The sequence below is a fragment of the Octopus sinensis genome, linkage group LG7 (assembly GCF_006345805.1).
Source record: "Octopus sinensis linkage group LG7, ASM634580v1, whole genome shotgun sequence".
Taxonomy (NCBI): domain Eukaryota; kingdom Metazoa; phylum Mollusca; class Cephalopoda; order Octopoda; family Octopodidae; genus Octopus; species Octopus sinensis.
The window spans coordinates 37,698,874-37,723,914 of record NC_043003.1 but is presented as its reverse complement, the minus strand read 5'-3'; the positions used below and the strand labels follow the sequence as shown (position 1 = coordinate 37,723,914).

The window sequence follows — 25,041 nt, the reverse complement described above, 5'->3', positions numbered from 1 at the left end:
CTGAATAAAATAGGAATCAAAGGAGTCGGTAGGTAAAAAAAATGGTTGACAGCCACTCGTATAAAGTGTGTGCATGTGTATGTATGTGTGAGTATATATATCTGTCTGTGTGTGTGTGTGTTTGTGTGTTTACATACATATCCACATGCACACATATACACACATGAAATATATATGTGTGTGTACATATGTATACATGTAAGTATGTAAACATATGTGTATATATGTGTGTGCATATATGTGTATATATTTGTGTGAGTGCATGCATACATGCATGCAGATGCACATGTCATTATTATTAATGTCATTTTTACAGCTACCTTTTTAAGCTACCTTCGGTTATACTGGATATTTTTGACAGAGCTTTATGGCTGGATTCCCTTTTTGATGTCAATTCTTCTATTTGCCCCTTATAACATAAAAGGTTACAGTGTATCTATTTTAAAAGCCAAGATACACATGGCATGTGTGTGTGTGTATGAGTGAGTGAGTATATATATGTGGGTGGGGTGTATGTCATTTTTTTAGGATCACTGATAACGAACCTGAAAGATAGAGTATTCTCTATGACATTTTTATCTATTTCTGTTTCATTATTATATAGAATAATGAAATACCTGCATTAGATTTGAACTCATGATCTTTGTACAGCTAGTCTTATGTGAACTACTGGGCACATAGATAAATATAAATGAATATACAAATGATATTTTTGAGCTTTCTTCTTCCAGCTGAGACACTATCAAACGAATTTCTATGTGCTCACTTGGGGCAGTTAGTGCATGATGTGAAGTATATATTTGTAAATAAGTAGTTAATATATAAGGTATATTTTCCAGCATACAAGTCAATGTAGTTATATAGTGTAAACATGCAATTTTAACATCCAACTATCTTTCCAAATCCTGCTGTGTATTTGGTCTTTCAAGTCGTTTTGGTGTATAAGTTGCTCTACCTTTTTTGGCTGTAAATACTGATCTGAAAAATTTTACTTGTATGCCGAAAAATATGGTATATGTGTGTGAGTGAGTATAATCATCCTGTTATGCCTGCTTTTCATGTTAGCATGGGTTGGACAGATTTCCCATCAATTCTTATCTAGACTTACTGCTCTCCTAGATGGTTCAGAGGAACATGTCTTGCCCACACTTACCATTTTGATATAGTTTTGATGCCCTCCGTAACACAAAACACTTCTTGAAGTGTCTTGGATGTATTTTATGACGCCAGCAATAGAAAGGTTGCCGTGTCTTTGACAAGGCTAATAGGTCCTCTCTTTCTCTCTCTCTCATATATATATATATATATATATATATGTATGTATATAAACATAGACACAAATAAAGGTTACAAATCTCATTGAGGATAGTAAAATCGTATTAAAGTACTAGTTAGTTACTTATACAAAGAATGTTGCAAGGTTTATATATATTTATTTAAGTAAGCTAAGAAAATAGAGACGTAATTAATAAAATTTTTTTTATTAATTAAAAAATTGACAAATATTCCTTACAGCTGTTTCAATTCAAGACCTTCAGAAAATTAATTAATAGAATTAAAAATTAGTTCAAAGTTGAATCTCATCAGAGGTAGTTTAATATCTTAAACTAAAATAGGTGTTCTTAAACAAAATAGGTGTTCAAGTCCTGCATCTTGAGTAAACAGTTGCAAACTGTTAACTAATAAAATTTATACATAAAGAACATAGCCACTTACTCAACATGCAAGAATTGAACACCTATTTTGTGTATCTTAAACTACCTCTGATGAGATTCAACTTTTAAATCATTTTAAATTTTATTAATTAATTTTCTGAAGGTCTTGAATTGAAACAGCTGTAAGGGATGTTTGTCAATTTTTTAATTAATAATAATTTATCAATTACCTCTCTATATTCTTATCTTATTTATATATATATATACACACGCAATGAGAGAAAGGAACATGGGCTTGAACTTGATATTTCTTTATTTCATTTGTTACATATGTTTCAGTATTTGGTAATACATTGTGTGTGTGTGTGTGTGTGTGTGTGTGTGTGTGTGTGTGTGTGGTGTGTGTGCATGTGCATGCACGCATGCATGTGTTTGTTTTACAAAAGATTCTTGATGTGAAATTGTGTTTGAAAAAATTGTACTTTGGGAGGGTTACTCTGCCAATAGACCACACAAGATGTATTTCACTTCAGTTATATTATTTCTGAATCAACTAATTACTTGATTAATTGGTTTGTCAAAGTTCTTTCATTACAGCCTGTGACCTTATCGATGACAACGTGCTTTTGATGTACTTTCCCCATTCTAACAAATGCAGAGTAAATGCGTACAAGGATAAGGTTGCTTGCTGTTTCTCCTATTGTTGAATATTTTCCTCATCTGTGTAACCACACTGTTACCCAGAAGGATGGAAAAAAGACAGAAGTCACAATGAACATTGGATACCAAGACTGGAATCTTTTCAATATTTGAGAGCTACATGCCACCACTAAGATCAGATCTGAATTGATCATTGAACTACATTATAATAATGATTGTATTCTGGTAAGTCACACACCAGAAGCCCTGCCAGCCACTATCTCAGCAACTATTAAAAAGGGTAAAGACCCTCTTCTGTCATGAATGACCATGGGATTGCATCTAGAAAGTTCCCCTCAGAGGTACAAGTCCAGGCAAGGTTGTTTATGGAAGACCAGCAGTTACCCATGCCCATGTATACCAGTCTCCCCTCTCTACACCAGAGATGTTATCTCAGGGAAAGGCAAAGGCTGACACAGCTTGGCACCAGTGATGTCACAACCCATTTCTACAGTTGAGTGAACTGGAGCAACATGAAATAGTGTCTTGCTCAAGAACACAACACACTGCACAGTCTGGGAATCAAACCCACTACCTCGTGATTGTGAGCCCGATGCTCCAACCACTGAGCCATGCACCTTCATCAACTATTATAGCTTATAAAAGAACTGGTCTGATAGTTAATGTCCACATCACACCATTTTCTCAATGCAACAGCAGCATTAACCATTCCGTCATAGTTCAGATCCCTTGGTAGCACAATTTCCAATGACATCTCAGTAGACAACATAATTCTGAACTGACTTAAAAAGACCTCAGTAGCTTTTGGCTGGCTCAGAAAGAGGGTTTTGCTAAATAAACATCTCAGTCTTCATACCAAAGTCCTAGCTACTGGGCAGTTTGTATTTCCATTTGGCTCATTAATTCTCCAGAGAAAACTTGTAGTTGGCAATCACTTAGCTGTGACACATTACCTACCCATTTTATTCTGCTTTTTATGAAGTGTCATGATGGTCAGATTCTTGGACTCTTCAAGCACTTTTGTATTAGGAATCATACACTTATAAGATATTCCTAATAAGCATCTCATACATTTCTGGTGAAAATGCTTGAGTTGCCTTACACAGTCTGATGAGTGGTTCATGTCGCACATTTGTAAAGAAATATCGTAATGACACAAGTCTTATAAACATTTTGTCCATATACCCACATCTGTTTGTGGCCATATTCAAGCTTCCAGCCTAGTAAAAGCCATACAATCCCTTTCCATTCTATTTCAAACTTCATGCAAAATAACAAAACATAAATGCATACTACCAAGGTAAATAAACTGATAAACCAGAGGCAGTTTTCTACCACATACAAAATGTGGAAACTTTTGGAGTACCTCTCTGCATTCAATCTTTGGTAAGATATCTTTTGAAGGTTCTTCTGAAGACTTCTCCATCATGTCCATCCATCAAGCTCTCCAGAAAGTCAATGTGGATTTAGAGCAAAAAGAGGGGAAAGTCATCATCATCGTTTAACGTCTGTTTCCATGCTAGCATGGGTTGGACGAGGTGACTGAGGTCTGGCTAACCAGATGGCTGCACTAGACTCCAATCTGATCTGGCAGTTTCTACAGCTGGATGCCCTTCCTAACGCCAACCACTCCAAGAGTGTAGTGGGTACTTTTACGTACCAGTGGCACTGACAACGACCTCACTCGAATGGATGTTATTTTTACTATGTCAAAATTACAGAAGAAATGTATTGAACTCTATATCCAAGGAGCATGAGTACGGAATTCATATGAATGCAAAAGGAGAGGGGGAATGTAGTGAGTGGTGAAACCTGGGTATATAGTGGAGGGATGACAGGATAGTAATGACACAGTTGGCAGGCAGTATGGGGGGACAGGATTGGGCTGCAGGAGTGGGGAGGGAGAGATAAACATAGTGCATGAAGAAGAGATGTGAGGAAGAGAAGAGATGTAGTTTGGTTTATTTGGGCAGGATGTGTGGAAAACTTAGTGTTACATGTGGGTGAGACATACAATGCTTCCAGAACTCAGTTTTGCTGAGGTGGGCAGGTTTTTTTCAAAAACCTCAAATTGCCAAACATCTTGGTCTATTGTCATCTCTTCCGTGAGGCCCAGTATGCATGGTACTTTGAGCAGCTATTTTGTGTTATAATCCCAGGCAAACCTAAGCCCTGTGAATGGATTTTGTTGGTAGAAATTTAAAGGAGCTCATCAGATATGTGTGACTGCATGTAGGTTTATGTGCATTTGATGTGTTTCTGTGTTTACTTTTGCCCTTCTCCAAAACTGCTCAATTACAAGCAGTCATAGAGTCATCATTTCTTCTGACAATAAATTGGCTGTTTACTTTGTTCTTTTAAAGATGTATTGAATAAAATATTCTTTACTTGAAAAACAAGCAAAGGTTAGCCACTGGAATGGCATCCTACCATAAAACAATACCTGTATAATATCTCTGTCTAACCCATGCTAGCATAGAAAAACTGACATAAAAACAAATGGTCATACTAGCTGTAGTACACAACCTTGATGGATTTGTAGAAAGTATCAGAAAATGTCATATCACCTATGATGGCCTTCTACTTGAAAAGATGTACCCCAATGTAAAATTCCAGTGATCTAGGTGCAAAACTAGCTTTACGTCTTGTAAAGTACATTCATTCACTTTTATTTCTTCAAATATGGCCAAGGCACGGACATGGTTTCAGGCTGTTCCACTGCATGGCATCTTGAACAAGTGTTTTCTATCATATTCTCAGAGCAACCAAGGCTGTGTGAATGGCTCTGTAGATAGAAACTGAAAGAAGCCTACCATATTTGTGCATATGTATGTGTGTAAGCACGCGTGTGTGTGTCTTTGTCTTGACACTGCACGATTGTTGTAAATGTGCGTCACCATCATGCAAATTGTGTTTGTTTTTGTTTCAAGTTTTCTGTGAAAAAGTTCAGCCATGGGAAAATATTACCTTGCTTGAAAACAGGTGAGGGTAGATGACAAGGAGAACATCTGGCTGTAGAAAATCTACCTCAATAAGTTTAGTCTAACCCAAACATGGGAAAGCAGGCATCAGAATGATGATGGTGATGATGATTATCACACACACACACATATATGTAGATAGACAGCTAGGTATGAATATATGAATATATAGTGAAAATAACTGTTTTCAGTATTTAAATGATTTGTATTTAAAACAAAAATATTCATTCTTTATTTCCCTCCCCAGTAACTCTCCACCCCCCTCTCTCTCTCTCTCTCTCACACACACACACACACAAAATGAGAGAACAAAGGTTTCAACGTAATTTCTTGGATTTGAAATAGCTCACCTCATGTGACTATAACTGTAATAACTTGCCTTGTTTTTCCATGCATGTCTCTTATATAAATATGCAAATTGAATTGTAAACACAGACATCATTTGTACTTAAGAGATAATCATGGAGAATTGTTTTATTCTTCTTCCTAGTTTTGGTCATTAGACTGTGACCATGCTGGAGTAACGCCTTCGCTATTCTAAAAATAGAACTCAACAAAACAAGGAATTTAAAAATGTATGCTGTAAAACAATGCATTTAGAATAAAACAAGCTAAGAATATAAAATAGTTTTGGAGAAATAATGCTAAAAAAAGATGTCAGATTTTTTTTTGTTTTTTGTGTGGGTTAACACTTTTGATACCAACCTGGGTGAAATTGCCGCTGGCTCTGTAGTACAAATGTTTTGTTTTCAAAAGTTCTGAATTAAAATCTTCGACCAAACCTTAGTCGCAATTTATGTTCCTAACACTAGCTTAATGATGATTAAGTTATTTTACGCAATTCTTGGTTATATTTAAAATTAATTGAAAGAAACAGAGCATCTCAAAAGAAATACAGTAACGAAAGGGTTAATGGAGAATATTCGGAAAAGTCACATAGCTAGTGATTTCCGTCTTAAAAAAACTTTGCTTCTATACAATTTGATGCAAACCAAAGACTAAAACAAGTGAGTCTCTAAACAATATATATATATAAGTAAGAAGACAAGTGCGCTGGGGTTCACAACAGCTGTTTCAGACACGTTTTTATTGATGAACAAATCAATTACAGCATGAAAAAGGCATTTTTCTTTTTTTTTTTCTTCAGGGGAATAAAAATATAAATCCAAAATTTGACATTTAAGATCTAACTCATGATGAATATATTTTTATATTTTTTTTCTGTATAAACATTAATATATGCGTGAGTGTCCATGTATACTGTTGTTAGATAGATATGCTACTCTCAACTCTAACTTGGTGTACTTATTATTAAAATACCTCCATTCAGTTGGATCCTGCAAATGATGATGATGATATCTATCTATCTATCTATCTATCTATCTATCTATCTATCAATATATATATATATATATATATATATTTAAAAAAGGAGATGTGGAACACGAGTTGTGATATATAAAAAAAGGAAATGAAGAAAATGCTGACAAAATAATTTATGTAAGGGAGAGTGTATTTAATTAGGTGAAAGTTCTTTTTTTTAAACAAAAAAAAGGGAGAAAAATTGGGTTAGAATACAATGTTCATTTTTTTGTGAATGATTTCAGTGTATAAGAAAAAAGTAAGAGTCTTTTACAGTGTTCTGTTTCAGAATAAGATATTTAGTAAAAGCGTGTAATATACAGTTTTTTGTGGAAAAGTTCAATGTCAGATTTCAGTGTAGAATAAAAAAAGTAAGAGTTTACCGATTGCGCATTTGTTATGCTTATCAAAAGATATTTTGAGTGAGATAGAGTTCCTTTCTGATTGATTTTTTTCTCTTATCTGACTTTATGTTGGGTTTGCTGTCTCTTATATGTGAAAAAAGAGGCTCCAGAGTTGTTTAAGATTTGCTTGGTTTCGCGCCTAAAATTTCTTGTGGACAATGGTCAATACAATTTTGATTGGTCATTATAAAGGAGTCACATGAATGTTTGAATGGAAGTTGGTGTTGGGGTAAGAAAATAGGCTCCAGAGATGTTAAAATTAGGCTGGTATCACGCCTAAAATTTCTTATTGGTCATAATAAAGAGGTCACGTGAATGTGGTCATAATAGAGAGGTCACGTGAATGTTTAGAATGAATGTTGGTGTAGGTGGTGTATGGAGTTTTCGAAAATAGCGTTGTTGAAAATTCTTATTGTTCAGGCTGGTCAGTAGACGTCATGTGGATATTTTGAATAGCTTTTTAGGAGTGTATTTTCCACTTGACTGAATTTGAGCTGGAAAAGTAAGTTCGTTTAGGACAGGAAGAGCTATATGTATGTATGTGTGCGTGTGTGTGTGTGTGTGTGTGTTTATATGTATGTTGGGGTGTGCTTGCGTGTATATATGTGTGCGTGTGTGGATACAATTTTCAATATTTATAGTTCTGCTGGCCTTGTGCCTGTATTGGGAAGCAACGTGTTTGTGTGAAGTCAATATTTACAGTCATTTCCAAAAAATAGTGTTGGATGTTTTGCACCCGTATCAAATTATGTGTATGTGTGGAACCATATGTTTGTGTGTGTCATGGTGTTAATATCTGGGTAAAAGTGTGTGTAGGGTGTGTGCGCGTATAAGTGTGTTTGTTGTGGGTTCGTGTTAGGGGGATGTGTTTAGAAGTGGTCTGTATTTATTAATAAGGTGGGATTCCATGGTTATTCGCTGGGCATGAGTGGCATTGTCTTTAAATTTGTAGAGGGGAAAGATTCTAAAATTGGGATGAAGTTGTGCGGCACAGGTAAGTGCTATTTTTCTGTATTCCTGTAGTTTTATTTCGGATCTATGGACAGTCATGCGTTGGCGGAGGCTATTTCTAGTTTGGCCTATGTAGTGTTCATTACAGCCCGAGCAAGTTAAGACATATACTAGGTTTTCTGATGCGCATGTGAAGTTGTGTTTTACTGTGAAACGTTGTCCTTGTTTAAAAAGGAATTCCGGACCTTCTATTAGGTTGATGCATATACCACAGTTGGGTCTATTGCATTTGTTTACTGTGGGTTTAGTTGTTGTGGTTGGCAGTACTTTGGCATTTGTTAGGATGGTTTTCAATGATTTGGGTTGCCTTTTGCTCTTTATGATTTCGTGTGTTAGGAGGATTTGGTTCATTCTATGGTCCTTTTTTAATACAGGAATGTTCTGGAGGATGGTATCAAAAGCTTCATTGTTGAGGGGGTTGTGTGTAGAGATGTATGGTAGAGTATGGGGTTTCGATGTAACAGGTTTAGGGCGTCTAAGTTCCTGTGTGCTCTCTCTATTATGACCACATTCACATGACCTCTTTATTATGACCAATAAGAAATTTTAGGTGCGATACCAGCCTAATTTTAACATCTCTGGAGCCTATTTTCTTACCCCAACACCAACTTCCATTCAAACATTCACGTGACCCCTTCATAATGACCAATCAAAATTGTATTGACCATTGTCCACAAGAAATTTTAGGCGCGAAACCAAGCAAATCTTAAACAACTCTGGAGCCTCTTTTTTCACATATAAGAGACAGCAAACCCAACATAAAGTCAGATAAGAGAAAAAAATCAATCAGAAAGGAACTCTATCTCACTCAAAATATCTTTTGATAAGCATAACAAATGCGCAATCGGTAAACTCTTACTTTTTTTATTCTACACTGAAATCTGACATTGAACTTTTCCACAAAAAACTGTATATTACACGCTTTTACTAAATATCTTATTCTGAAACAGAACACTGTAAAAGACTCTTACTTTTTTTCTTATACACTGAAATCATTCACAAAAAATGATCATTGTATTCTAACCCAATTTTTCTCCCTTTTTTTTTGTTTAAAAAAAAGAACTTTCACCTAATTAAATACACTCTCCCTTACTTAAATTATTTTGTCAGCATTTTCTTCATTTCCTTTTTATATATATATATATATATATATATATATATATATATATATGGATAGATAGATAGTTGGAGGCATGACTGTGTGATAAGAAGCTTGCTTCCCAACCACATGGTACCAGGTTCAATCCCACTTCATGGCACCTTGGGCAAGTGTCTTCTACTATAGCCTCAGACCAGCCAAAGCCTTGTGAGTGGATTTGGTAGACAGAAACTGAAAGAAGCCCATCATGTATATATATATATGTATATATATATATATATATGTGTGTGTGTGTGTGTGTGTGTGTGTCTTTGTGTTTGTCCCCCCACCATCACTTTACAGCCAATGTTTATGTCCCCGAAACTTAGCAGTTTGGCAAAAGAGACCTATAGAATAAGTATTAAGCTTACAAAGAATAAGTCTTGGGGTCGATTTGTTCGACTAAAGGTGGTGCTGTAGCTTGGCCACAATCAAATGACTGAAATGTCTAAAGGAGTATATATATATATATATATATATATATATACATACATACACACAGGGGTTGGACAAAATAATGGAAACACCTTAAAATTTCAAACAAATTTATTTTAATATGGAGTAGGACTGCCTTTGGCATTAATTGCAGCTTGAATTGTACAAGGTATGGACTTGTACAAAGTTTGAATTGTTTCCAAAGAAATTTTTGTCCATTCTTCAGCTAAAACAGTCCCCAGTTCTTGTAGTGATGATGATGATGATGGAGGATATCGACTCCTTACTTGTTTTCCTAAAATGCACCATAAATATTTAATATTATTGAGATGTGGGGACTGTGGTGGCCAGATAAGATGTTCAACTTCACTAGAATGTTCTTCATGCCATTCAGTAACAACTTCAGCTGTGTGAATTGGTGCATTATCATCCTGAAAAATTGCGTTTCTCTCCGGAAACAGTTCCGCAATCATAGGATGAATTTGATCAGATAAAATGCTTAGTCTTGACTATTAATTCTGCCATGAAGGGAAACCATTGGACCGGCAGATTTCCAAGATATAGCACTCCCTGGGTCATCACAGATCCTCCTTCATGTTTGGAAGAAGTTGGAAGTTGGAAGAAGGCAGTCTGGATCAAATGATTCTTTTGACTGTCTCCACATGTATACTTCGCCACTGGTCAGAAATAAGGTAAAGGATGACTTGTCCAGGAAAATAACTTTCTCCCACTGCTCTAGGAACCAATTCTATAGTTTTTACTCCACTCTAAATGCTTTGAAATGCTTGTTTTTTAAAGTAGTGGTTTTTGTGATTGCAGCCGTTTTGTGAAATCTGGCTTTGTGCAGCTCCCGGCAAACAGTTTTTGTGCAAACTGGGTTCTCGAGGTGGTCATTAAGCTCTGCAGTAATTTTGGGAGCTGTACTTTTGTGATCCTTTCTAACAATTTGTGTAAGAGTTCGACAGTCCCTTTCTGAAAGTTTTGGTTTTCTTCCGGAGTTTTGTTTCAATGAGGAGGTTTTTCCCTCTTTCTCAAAGGCTGTAATTACTTTCAAGACAGTACTTTCGATACACCAAACATTTCAGCTGTTTTCGTTACACTAGTACCTGCCATACAAGCACCAACAATGTCCCAGTAACTTAGCCGTTCGGCAAAAAAGACTGATAGCATAAGTACTAGGCTTACAAAGAATAAGTCCTGGGGTCGATTTGCTTGACTAAAGGCAGTGCTCCAGCATGGCCACAGTCAAATAACTGAAACAAGTAAAAGAGTAAAGAGGTTTGGCAACATAAAGTTCAGTTGATGTGAGGAAATAAGAATGTGATGTTCTGGGCTCTTGTCCTTTGACTGAGAATGAAGAATGTGAGGGAGAGAGAGATGGGGAAATTGTCACTTCAATTGCAAGTGAACAAATAGTTTACCTATAACTAGTGACATCACCTACTCTCCCCCCCTGCTCCTCCCTCTCTGATGAAAGTAAGAACTCTAATCTCCCACCCAGTTTCATCACTTCCAATAACCATTGAGCTAAAATAAAATTATCAAGAAATTGTATTCTGTTGCAACAAGGCTGGCATTGTAAATTTTCTATTCTCACAATTTCACCCTGTCATATAGATAGTATAGGGGTTATCAAAATTTTAAAATTCTGACTCACTTTAGAACAAGTAAAAATATTTCGATGCATTTTTTACAAGTCTTTGAAAGTGCAGAGCTACTGAATGAATTGTTGACAGGTTGATGTCAACAAATGTCACTTTCTGTAGCTCAGTAATTTTCATGTGAAGTGCAGAAAGTAGGCATTCACACACACACACACACACACACACACACTAAAAAAATAATAATTAACAAAATCTTTAGAACCTGGTGAGAAGCGGAGGGTCTACATCTGCAAAATAAATCTTTCTCTCTCAGATAAAGGGACAGTCCTGAAGCCAGATCTCAGTAGCATTGTAGGCCCCTGGGCAAATCAAGGCACTGGCCTCTAGTATTTATTGATAGCAACCCACAGCATACGTAAATCATAATTGGACCCATATACCTGTGAGGCTTCTGGGTAAATCAATGTATTGGGTCTTATGTAGTGGTTACAAAGGTGTGCTGAAAAGTTCTTGGTTTTGGGTGAAAGAAAATACAAGAGGATCAGTTAATTATGATTTTATTCAACATTTTCCCCTCTCAGATTCACGCACTTATTGCAGTGGTCCTTCAGTTTTTCTAAGCTCTGTAAAAGAACTCAGAATGTAGGGCCTCAGGCCAGGCCTTTCGCGACACCTTTAAAGACAGGAACTTTTCAGCACTTCATTCATTGACATTAAGCCACAGGCATTCATAGGCCTGAATTGTGCCCCTATACCTGTGAGGCCCCCAAGCAACTCTGCCCTGTGCACTCCTGCTTCAAGACACTGCCTAAAGCATCATATTTCTCCCTTATCACCACTGCATTCAATCTGATTTGAACTCACAGAACTTCATTCCATAATTTCTTACAAGCTTGGCTGGTACACTGCTAAATGGTTTATTTACACAAATGTTTATCAGCCTGCAACAGAGATAATTACCTTGTTCAGGAGATCAAAGAACACCTGTCTGTTTGTCTGTCTATCATGGTAAATATATACCATCTTAGTTCAGATAAAATTATATAAAACAAAACATTGGCTATTTATCTATTTTACACAGTTTAATGTTGTTTTCAGATTTTCCCTGATTTTTTTCTTTTTCTTTATTTTTGTGTTGACTTATCTGTAAAAAAATACCAAAAAAACTCTTGGTAGTGAATCATTCTGTTCCCAAACTGCTGTTTGCTCCACATGGATTGCTATTTACACTACTGGTGGCTAGTTTATACAAATAACTAACTTCATCTAAATGTTGATTGAAAAACAATGGGAGCTAGCATTCTAGCTGGACCTAAATGTAAGCTTTTTGTTATATTAATATAATAATCATGTTTTTTTGTCAAACTACACAGCAGGAGCCCTCTCTCCCCTCTTAATTTCTCCACCTATTTTTAATGTAATTTATTTTCAAATTCACACAGTAGCTTCATTTTATCTTTTACTTGTTTCATTCATGAGACTGTGGCTATGCTAGGCACTGCTTTGAAGGATTTAGTAAAACAAATCAGTTCTAGTACTTATTTTTTAAAGCCTGGAACATATTCTATCAGTCTCTTTTTCATTAAGTTACTGGGATGTAAACAAACCAACAATGCTTGTCAAATGGTGGGAGTGAAAAAACACAAACATAAACACACATGCTTGCACACACATATATATATGATGGGCTTCTTTCAGTTTCCATCTACCAAATCTGCTCACAAGGCTTTGGTCAGTTGGAGTTATAGTAGAAGACAATTGCACAAGATGCCACTCCATGGGGCTGAACATGGAACCTTGTGGTTGGGAAGCAAATTTCTTACCACACAGCCAAAATTCATAATAACACAGCCTCGATATGGTTGTTAAACCTGCAAAAAATTATGGCCAAAATGTCCTTTAAATTACGCCCTACTATCCTGTAAAGAGAAGAAGAAGGGATGACATTGGATAATTTAGTAGTCCCAGATATTTGTTTTTTTTCTTTTATTCTTTTACTTGTTTCAGTCATCTTAAATGGTTTTTAGTTGATGAAATCGACCCCAGGACTTATTTTATGTAAGACTAGTACTTATTCTATCGGTCTCTTTTGCTGAACCACTAAGTTACAAGGACATAAACACATCAGCATTGGTTGTCAAGCAAATATGGTAAATATGTACATGCATACACACATACATACATACACACATACATACACACACACACACACACACACACACATACACACATGACCAGCTTCTGTACAGTTTCCGTCTACCAAATCCAGTCACAAGGCTTTGGTCAGCCTGAGGCTACCATAGAAGACACTTGCCCAAGGTGCCACGCAGTAGGACTGAACCCATAACCATGTAATTAGGAAGCAAGCTGTGGTCATAACCCTTTACAGGGCCTCTGAGACAACCAGGGACAGGGAGGGAGAAAGGTATCCCCAAACTGAAGAACTGGCTCAAATACTTACATCAGAGGACTCCTCTCCACCAATCACCCAAGGACCAAGTGAGGGATTAAGTCTACCACATAAAATAAGCAATACTTATGAGAAAGATGGGATGGTCATGGCTGGAATGCCTTTAATCAACAGTCACAGCAAAGGGAAAAATATCCAATACCACAAGCTCTGAGTTTGTGCTTCATGAAAGAAGGCATGTTATATTCTATTAAGAGTCAATAGGTTATCTCTGTGTAGTGACAGTTGTCCTTGTTGTTACTGAAATGTGTTGTTTTTGTGTTTTGTCACTTCTTTTGTGTATACATGACCCGCTACCTAAACAGCATTTACAATATTTACCTATAGAGAAACTAAAGGAGAAATTTGCTTGTGTTCACCATATTTAGTGTGTGTGTGCATGTGCACATGAGTATATGTAAGCACAGCACTAGTGCATGCGTGTGTGTGTGTTCATTACTTTGTGTGTGTGTGTGTGTGTGTGTGCACAGGTGTGTGTATGCACAGGTGTGTGAATAGATGTTTGTGTATGTACAATGCTCTGGTTGTGCGCATGTGTGTGTGTGTGAATGGGTGTATGTGTTTGTATGTACATACATTGCTCTGGTTGTAATGTGTGGAGAGGTGAAAGGTGTGTGTGTATTTGTGCATTGGTCTGGCTGTGTGTGGAAGATTGGTGAAAATGTGCATGAATAAGTGCATGTGCATTGCTCTGGTTGTGTGTGGGTATGTGCATAGTGTCTGTAGCCTAGATATGTTAATTACTGTTTGAAAAATAGCACAACATCTGTATTATCAAATCAGAGAGGTATCTTACTATTTAATAGTTCTCATGAAGGTGTAAGATAATAGACATACAGCAAATAATTGACTCAGTGCTTTGCTAGGGTTAATTTTGTTCTGTCTTCTGATTACAATTTTGCCTGTCATCTGTCAAGAGTCTGTGTTAGAAATTTGACTGTCTTTTCTCTTACGAAATTAGTCTTGTGTCTAAGAAAGGAATTGGTTGTTACTAATGTTTCTAAAGAATATTAGTATTCTTTACGAAATCTAAAGAATTCAGAATAGAGGAAAATAGGAGATAAAGGGTATTAATTTACTTTATCCAGAGTCAGATTAAGATTTTGTAAACCTCCAGGTTACAAATACTGTACAGCCCCGCCGTGAAATTTTCAAACAGAAAGAATAGCTAAGGAAATATTTTATATATTTTTACTTTGTTAACCACAATTGTAATTCAAACATTTGCATGTTGAGAACATTGTTTTCAATTATCATAAGAGTAAGTCTGGTTAATCTATTTACAAACAAACATTTCATCTTGGAGAAAATTCCCTCTCAGTCATTGAACATAGATAAATTCAGAGTTATTTCAACTTTATGGAATGGAGTTTATTTAGTCTTACTACAGGACTGTAGATATAAGAAGCTTTCAGTATTTCATGTTTGTACCGAAATCCATCAAATTGCCCTTCAGAGTGTCTAAAGCAAACCTATTTTTACCCTTTTAATAACCACCTGTCCAAGATTGCCCCTAGATCTTTGAATCAAACTTCCTGTTTTAGATTGATCTAAATTAAAACTTTCCATCATAATGTCTCATTAATTTAATTTTGAGATACCATCTTAATAATAACAATAATTTAGTAAGGTTACTTTACTAAATTCTTTATTATTTTAAAAATTAATTGAAACAAAGGCGTTGTATTTAAACAGAATAGAGCTTCAAGAGGTTTAAAAAATAATTTAGAACGCTAACACATTGATTCTACATTCACAAATTAAATAATTTTACTCTTAATTTCTAGAGGTTCTCTTGCTTGCAGAGGCCTCTGGGTTGTAATACTAAAAGTCCACACTTTAATCCAATACTGGCTTTATCCAAGAATGTTTGTGATCTAAGTGACATTAAATGGACACAATTGGGAATACAAAAAAGATTAAGAACTCGGTTTTCTGTTCATAAATTTGTATGTTTTGTTTGTATGAGGAGAAGTGTTGTATGAATGGAGGATAGAAAAGCATGAAAGGGACAAACATTCTATGGAATATAAGCCTTGCTCTCTGAAGCCTAGGATAATGGTGGCCTGTAGCTATGTGGTATCAAAGAGTTTAATATTTGTTAGACTTGATTTAAAAAGAAAGAGAATTTAAGTGTCAAAATTTGTATAGCTCTTTGGCAGTAGATCTTAAAAGATACGTTAATCTGGTCAGTGATAGATGATGTTTTAGTATTTAAAAAATGCAAAACTATTGATGGGTTCTATCACTTCTCAGCTTTTTGATTTGTCACGGTTTTGATGAGTTTTGAAAAAGTATCAGTTTTCTTCTTGGTGGCTGATTCTGGCATGTGTTTGACCAGAGACAGACTGAGATAGGCATTTTAAAGATTCAATACAGATGTTGAAGGAAAGACAGTTATCCCTTAAGTGAGTGATGAGTAACTACTAACTCACACTTGTTCAATTTTAGGCACCTTTCTACAAATGATTTTTTTGACTATCAGGATAGATTGCAGATTGCCTCCAAGTGAAGTGTTATCTATGTACCATAGTTTTGAGATAGCATATATGTCATCTAAATACCACCAAGTTTAATTGCTTTGTGGAGTTACAAATCTAGCAATTTTGGTCCTTGAACTGAAGAACTGAAAGTGTTGTTTCACTGACAGTTGAATGCAGTGGAGTCTTTATACTACATTTAGTAATGAACCACACTTACTAATTATAAATGTTCAACTTCTAACACTAGCTGCTGAGATTTTTTACTATCACATTGTTCATGTTGACAATGTTAAATTTTTAAAAATTTCAAAAATTTGATATTTTTACTTTTTTTTCCCCCTCTCTTCTTCTGACTAATTGTTGCTGTAATTATCTTGTGACAATGTGACACGATGTCATTCTATTCTTTTCTGTCATTCTATTCTGTACGTGTTGGCAAATGCTAACTTTCTCTTTATTTCTGTCTGATATCAGGAATTATTTTCTCAACAAAAAAACTAAATAAAAGAAAGAAAGAAAGAAGAAATGTAAAGATTTTAGAAAACAATTTATTTTTTGTTTTCGTTTTTTTTTTCCTTTTCTCTTTCTTACTCCATTTTCATTTCTCATTCAAAATCTCACTTAATTTTCAACAAGGAATGTTGAGATTGTTCAATTAAATAACCTACCTGCTCATTATGTTATTATATAAGTGTCTGAGTGTTCCACAGAAATCTACTCTAATTCTCAGGCAGAATCTGCAAAATCTTGTATCACCAGGTTGACTCTTGAATTACTTAGTTTTACTGACAAACATTAAAGTGACTTGGTATAGTCGGAAAGACTCATTGAACATAAGTGAATTTTTAAAATTATTCCACAGTGCCTGCATCTACACACATGCACACACAGACACATGCTCTCTTACACACACCCACACATGCTCTCTTACACACACACATGCACACACACAGAGACATGCTCACATATACACTTACGCAACACACACACCAACACACACTCACACACAAGAACACACAACACACACACACACACACATCATCATCATCATCATCGTTTAACGTCCGTGTTCCATGCTAGCATGGGTTGGAAGGTTCGACCGGGGTCTGGAAAGCCAGGAGGCTGCACCAGGCTCCAGTCTGATCTAGCAGAGTTTCTACAGCTGGATGCCCTTCCTAACGCCAACCACTCCGTTAGTGTAGTGGGTGCTTTTTATGTGCCACTGGCACAGGTGCCAGTGGATGCTGGCAGCGTCCACGATCGGTTGGTGCTTTTTACGTGCCACACATGTGCTCACATATGCACTCATGTGCACACACACACACACTCACAGAAACGCACTCACAAAAAACGTGTGTGTGTGGTGGGGCATAGCATGATTGATAAAGAAATTAAGAGTATTGCAATCCATGTGCTTGAGTTTCATTCTCTTCCTATTCCAGTTCTCTTGTCCAAAGGATCACTATGTGAGAAGCTCAGAATAGCAACGGAATGAAGCTTCAGGTTCTAACAGTAAATGTTTGTCTGTATGTCTCCCTTCTCTGTGGCTGTGTGGTAAGTAGCTTGCTTACCAACCACATGGTTCCGGATTCAGTCCCACTGCATGGCACCTTAGGCAAGTGTCTTCTACTATAGCCTCGGGCTGACTAAATTCTGTGAGTGGATTTGGCAGAGGGAAACTGAAAGAAGCCCGTCGTATATATATATGTGTTTTTGTGTTTGTCCCCCCAACATCGCTTGACAACCGATGGTGGTGTGTTTATGTCCCAGTAACTTAGCGGTTCAACAAAAGTCACCGATAGAATAAGTACTAGGCTTACAAAGAATAAGTCCTGGGGTCAATTTGCTCGACTAAAGGTGGTGCTCCAGCATGGCCGCAGTCAAATGATTGGAACAAGTAAAAGAGTAAAAGAGAGTAAAGAGTATGTGTATGTCTCTCTCTCCCTTGCTCTCTCTTTCTGTGCCCGCATACATGCGTGTGTGTGTGTACACAGACACCTGACACTCTGAAATGGACTAACAGAACTATGGGGAAAATACATTATTTACATTCATTTTGTTTATTGCTAAACGTTTCAGCTGATATACCCTCCAGCCTTCATCAGGTGCCTTGGGGAAATTTCGAACCTGGGTTCTCATTCCTAAGGTATTTTTCACTATTATCATCATCATCATTATTACTATTATTCAGGTCACTGCTTGGAATCGAACTTGGAACCTTGGTGTTAGTAGCCCTCGATCTTAACCCCAAGATTCCAAGTTCGATTCCAGGCAGTGACTTGAATAATAATGATAGCGAAAAATACCTTAGGAATGAGAACCCAGGTTCCAAACTTCCCCATGACACCTGATGAAGGCTGGAAGGTATATCAGCCAAAACGTTGTATTGAAAAAGCTTTAAATTTACAAATGAAATTTTTACAAATCGGTTTTATTGTTAATTTTATATGTACATATATATTTTTTTTTTTTTAGGTTGGTTCGAAGTGATTCCAGACGATGGACGACCTGTAGAATATTTTGACTCAATACAAGGAATCACTGCCATCAAACCCAAGAAATTTCTGGTGCGTACATCTACAGTTGGATACGAGTTAGGAGAAGAAAACGGCTCTGTATCCTGGGTACCAAGAGAGATTTTTCCAGGTGAAGTACTAAGTACCGGAATGGTTTATATGGATCATCGCAAGACTTGTCTTTCTACTAACATGAAAAACTTATTTAAAAGATTCCTAAAGTACCGTACCATTAATACAAAGAAAGATCAAGACTTGAAATATCTTCAGTGCTTTGATGGACAAGGTCATGAGGTTATGATCCCTTTGATTATGACAGGTGTATTTAGCCCTGTCGGAGACCCAAATAAGAAGAATTATGATGCTGTCTATGAACTAAAAGATTTAACAAAAGCTTTTGATCTTCCTGTGAAAGCTCAGTTAGTACATGCAGAATCCAATCAGAAACATTATGTACCACATGGGGTGTTAAAATTAAAAACTCTTGATGAAGATGATTGTGTTGTCGCATCAAAACGCCTTGATCAAAAGGATACATTTGAACTTCCTCTAGATGAAGATTTGCGTTATATCAGAGATATAGCCCCAAAATCTCCACTTGTAAGAAAACTTTCTACTCGCAGCCTGGTTCTTCCAAATTATGCACCTAAAACTCTTAATAGAACACCATTTTTCTCCAGTAAAACCGACCAAAAACCAAAAGTTGATTTACCACTTCGTGTTCCTACAAAAGACACCAAGAAACCAAAAGCAGCAGGTTTCATTGAAAGATTTGGTGCTCGTAAGACGAAAAAGGAAAGAGCAGCATTTAAAGCTCTCCAAGAAGAAGGTGTATTTTCATCTCGATTATGTAAAGCTGAGATGCCTTTTGATGCATTCTACTCTACTTATACAGAAGAGGCTAATAAATGTGCCAAGAAGAATAATTGTCAAGAGTCTGAGAACAAGTCTGAACCTGAGAATAATGTTGCTGATGGATCAATATCATCACAGTCTTCAACATCTACTATTACACCAACGGGTCCCCCTTTATGTTCACCAGAATCTTCTCTGATCGATCCATTTGAGAGTCAATATGCCAAAATCTGCAAGAAGCCATCAATGATGAAACGTGACTTGCCTCCTGTGCCTTTAGATAAAGATGACAGTGAAACTGGAACTATAGTAGATGAAGATGGCAAATTGTCCATGTCTTCAACTGACACTTTGTACGAGCATCTACCAGAAGCACCAAACCCACCACCAAAGTCCCCCTCCCTCACAAAACCAAAACTTGATTTTAATTCTAAAGAAAATGTGATGAGTTTAGTAGAAAATGAAGAAGATGGCTATATGGTACCTTCCCATTTGCAAAGAAAGAAAACACAGAAACATAACTTGACAAATCCAATTGTGGTATCACAATCTCGAGATGTGTTTCAGCCAAACTTTATCCCTAAATTTTACAAAGATACAACATATGCTAACTGTGGAAGACCTAGAAATGGATACAAACCTGCTTTTCAACATAGTGCCAGTCTTGATAGAAAGTTATTGAATGAAACATCAGTATCAACTTCCAATCTGAACCGAATCTCCCACAAGCCTCCTCCAACTACTCCATGCTCTCGCAGGAATTCTGCTGCAGCAGAACATAGTTCTTCACGGAGTCGTTTCCAAAGACAAAACAATGTCCAGAAAATCTGTCAGTGTCATCAGAATCCGAACCTGATGAACTGCCCACACTATTCTGCAGAACTTCAGCGCGGCTCTCACACAATGGATCCCAATTTAACTTTACGGCACCACAATATGAGACGGCTGAAGAGTGCGATAGAAATGTTTCATTTTACTGATTCCTTCCAAGAAATGAGACCCGCATCATTTGGTTCCAGCTGTTCCCCGACTGAAGAATGTTATCCACATGACCATTATGATGTCAAAGGATATCAACAACCATATGACTATTTTGAAGTTGGTAACAACCAGCCAAACCACAATCCATACTCCGAGAGTGATCCAGGCAATCGTTATTTTGTCCGATCTGTGTCTGTAACAGGACTTAGTGACAACTGTGCCAAACATGGTGACGACTCAGCTATATCTCTCTGTTCAAAAGGTGACTATGGTTATCAGGCAGGGAGTGATTTCAGCTATACAGACTACACAGATGTTTTTAATGACGATGGATGGCTTCCACCTGACAATATTAGTAGCCTTTCTGTGCAAGACGTTTCTCGTTCTCTGCGTTACATTGGCATGAAGGACAGAGTGGTGAAAAGATTTGCAAACGAACAGATTGATGGACAAATGTTAGCTTCTCTGGATTGGAAATTACTGCAAGATGGGTTCCCAGAACTAAATACTTTGGAAGTCAAAAAGATCATTGATTTTGTTAATGGTTGGCGACCAAAGAAATCAGTATCATAATCTTGCAAAACTTTAAAACAAATAAATATACACACACACACACATACATACATGCATATACACTCACACACACACACACACACACACACATCTTTGGTTGTTGTTTTTTGTTTTTTGTTCTCTGCTTTAAGTCAAAAGGTAAATTCTGAAAGAGATCAAACAAAAGTGATTAGACTTTATATACATATATATATATATATTATATATATATATGTGCATATGTATGTATGTGTGTGTGTACAACATGCACATGAAGTGAGAGATTTCCCAGCAGCTGCTAACTGCAATACTTTTCAATTGTATATGAATTAATTTCAAATTTGCTTTTACTATTTTTATTAATTTATTTTTTAAGTTTAAATTCTTTTTTTTTATTTAATTTTTCCCCGCTCTATTTTCCATTGCAAATTTTAAACTTGCTCTTAATTTACATTTTATTACTTTTCTTCCCAACATTATTTATTACAATTTTCATCATAATTTAATTTTTTTTTCTCCCTCTTTGTATGCCGGTATGATTTTGAAAAACAATTTTAAAAAATATTAATCTTGTAACTAGAACAATGTTAATATTTTAGATATTTCAAAATAATACTCTCTTTATAACCCCCACACACACATACACACACACTTCATGCCACGCAAAACAAAAACAGGAAAAATTTTCAAAAATCACTTGTAAATCTATTTCACTTATTTGTAGTTTTGGATATACATTTGATTTCAAGCATTTATGTGTAACCATAAATGCTTGAAATCAAATGTATATCCAAAAAAATTGTTTTCATTATTATCATGGTACGTATGTGTGGGTGTCTGTATGTATGCATGCATGTGTGTGTGTGTGTGAGATTCATTTTTTTTTTTTATGGATACATTATTATTAAGAATGATGAAATTTCATCTGAGTTATTCCACATGATCTTGCTTTTCTGCTATTTCAGTGTCACTCACATACACAAAATGAAATCATTTAAACCCAGATCTTTTTCCTCTCCCCACCTTTCTCTCTCTCCCTCAGAAAGCTGGTCTGGTTTCCTTAAAGTCTATATATCTTCCTGTTTTGTCTCTCTTTGTTTTGCCATCTCTTACAAGTTTACAACTCAAGTATTTCCACTGTCTCTCTCTTCTTTTACCATTCACATTCTCATTTACCAATCTTCATTTCTCTTATTGTTCTTCATTTATTTTACTTCCAACATTCTATCTTCTCACACTTAATTATTGATACCATAACACTCTCTTTCTCTCTCTCATCTAATCAAATCTAGTATCTATCCCCTTGATTTGTTTTTGTTTATTTTTAGTATTGTTATATTTTAAAAACTTTTACTGATAAACCCTCTGATATTTCTACACTAGAGAAGACTGACTTAGTTTTATGAGATAAAAAATCTGTAAGTGTGTCATTTAAAATTCTGTAAACCCCACCCACCAAAAAAAGAAAAACAAAACAAAACAAATCTCAGTTTCAATAGACAAAGATAAGTATATATTGATGTCATTAACACTTTCTTCTTTCTAGCACAAAAATAGTGGTTGATAGGTCAAGCTAGGCATCTTATAAACATTTGAGTATGTTCTTAAATTATATAGTAGCAACTTCGCTTTCCTATAAATTTATAAAATAATTTCTCTCATTTCAGTTCTCATCACTTTAGAAAATTTTCAAATATAATTATTATTCCGACTTTATTTTCTGAGTTCAAATATTGCGTTGAGATCAATAAAATAAGTACCAGTTAAGCACTGGGGTTTATCTATTCAACTTCTCCCCCTCAAAATTGCTGTACCAAAATTTGAAAGAATTATTATATATTTATTATTCTTAAATTGTTTAATTACTGTTCTCGATATGAAATATATGTATAAGATGTTTGAAATTCAAGAGTGGAACCCAAAAAGCAACTGCTGTATACAGTTGTATTATTTCTTGGAAGGGAAATAGCTTTATAATCTACTGTCACTTTAGATTCATCATCATTACCATCATTATTACTGTCTGGTCTGTTAATTTCCTATCTTATTAGACATGAAATCAAATAAACAAACCATAAACTTTATTGATGAACCATTTTCCTTATGATTCCTAATATCAATGAATCATATTGGTCGTGAAATAAATTGGGGTGGTCGAATCCAAATGTCAGCTCCTATCTTATTAACAAGACCCACCTGATAGACATTACTATTCAGTATGTCTGTCAGGTGGCAAATATATTACAGGATAAAATTACTGAGATTTGAACTGGAAACCTAGTGTTTTACCAAGCAAATACCTCAATCCTGAGTTGTCTCACTGCCCGTGTGTAAGTAAAAGATGTGAAAACATAAGCAGCAATGTAAAGCAGAAGTGTATGCTATAATTTAGCCAACCCTTGCATTGCCGTTATTTTTATACCCGGACAGTGATACTATGAAAATATAATTTACTGATATTATATATATTATCATATCAATAAATTCAGTTACAGATACGACTGGCCTTATTATTCAACAGTAGAAGCAAAATGGCTTAGCTGATTGGACTTCTAGCTCATTAATTACGAGAAGTTCATGTCCCCTCTTGCAGTCAGTTTTGTTGTGTCTTTGGGCAAGACACTTAATTCTACATTACCTCAGATTACCTACCTGAAGAATAGGTACCAGGCTCTTCTGGGGAAAGTTACCTTGTCTTCATTATAGACAAGCCTCCCAGCCTGGGTGTGGATGAGAACTTTTGTCTCTCATCTACTTTATGTAATAAAAATCAGAGATAAGCTTCAGTAACTCTGAGAACTCTTGTGGTTCACAAAAGGATTAACTTTTCTTTATTACTAGTAATTCCTTTGTTTTTTCTTTCTTTCTTTAAATAGACCTATATATATACATTGATAGCAACAACTAAATTCTAATGGTCCTCTACAATGAAATTTAGCTATCTAAGAAAACCTTCTCACATTTATGCATGATAACATCTTAGCATAGCATTGATAAAAAAAAAAAAAAGTAAGAAAAAAACCCAACAACAACCCATTCAAAATCCCTGCCACCACTGAGAAAAAAATGTCTAAAAAAAAATGAATAAAGATAAAGAATACACCAAAAGAAGATATTCGCAGTTGATATTTTTTCCCTTCCTCTGTCTTTTCGATTGGATTCTCTTGATATTTCTCATATCAAAAGCAAAATATTTCTTTCAGAACAGATATTATAACAAGATATTACAAAAACATTATTAATTCTTCCATTGTCTTAGCAATTTTAATAGATTATATATGTCTACAAGTGAGTGGGCAAACGAGAGAAAGGGCACTCAACACATTTATTGAGAGTTACATGTATGGATCAGAACAATTTGATTCAAATTCCATGCTGCTTAAAGTTCCAAAGTATCCTGACTGGGTTTCCCATGGGATTTCCACTGGCCTGATGATAGGGGGACTTTGAGACTTTAAGTAGGACAGAATTTGAATCAAACTGTTCTGATTTTATATATATATATATATATATTATATATATATATATAATATATATATATATATATATAGATAGATAGATATCAAATAAAATCAAAAGCGGAACATAAAGGATGTCAGCCTCTCAGCTCTCACCTATACAGGTGCTTACACTTATCAAGTATTTACCCTAAATTTGCAGTACCTACTATATATATATATATATATATATAGATAGATAGATAATCACACACATACATATGTATATTTGTGTATATATATATATATATATATATTCATGTGTGTATGTATATGTAAGCTGAATTTTTAATTATCATTGGTAATCAGGCTGCTTTTTCCTTATAAAATTTAGATTTATTTTTTCATTGATAAAAACTCTTAAATTTAAAGATGAGAGGAAATGATTTTACATAAATCATCTATCCTCCCCCTCACAGACCTTAGAAACATTGAAG

At 35.5% G+C, this 25,041-nt stretch overlaps 1 protein-coding gene across 4 annotated transcripts in view; it reads left to right on the top strand.

Annotated features, from left to right (window-relative positions):
- LOC115214347 overlaps positions 1–24,641 on the top strand; it is a 145,929-nt gene extending 121,288 nt beyond the window's left edge. The window contains exons 2-3 of one of the 4 annotated variants that reach the window (XR_005000008.1): positions 18,679–21,185; positions 24,624–24,641. Coding sequence is in view for 3 of the 4 variants with exons in the window: in XM_036504700.1 (XP_036360593.1) it covers positions 12,538–12,568; positions 18,679–21,128 (2,481 nt within the window). In the remaining variant the exon portion in view is untranslated. Of the gene's footprint in view, positions 1–12,443; positions 12,569–18,678; positions 21,652–24,623 lie in introns of those variants that run through there. The other 3 variants (XM_036504700.1, XM_029783532.2, XM_036504699.1) reach the window with 3 other exon arrangements.
- Positions 24,642–25,041: the final 400 nt, after the last annotated feature.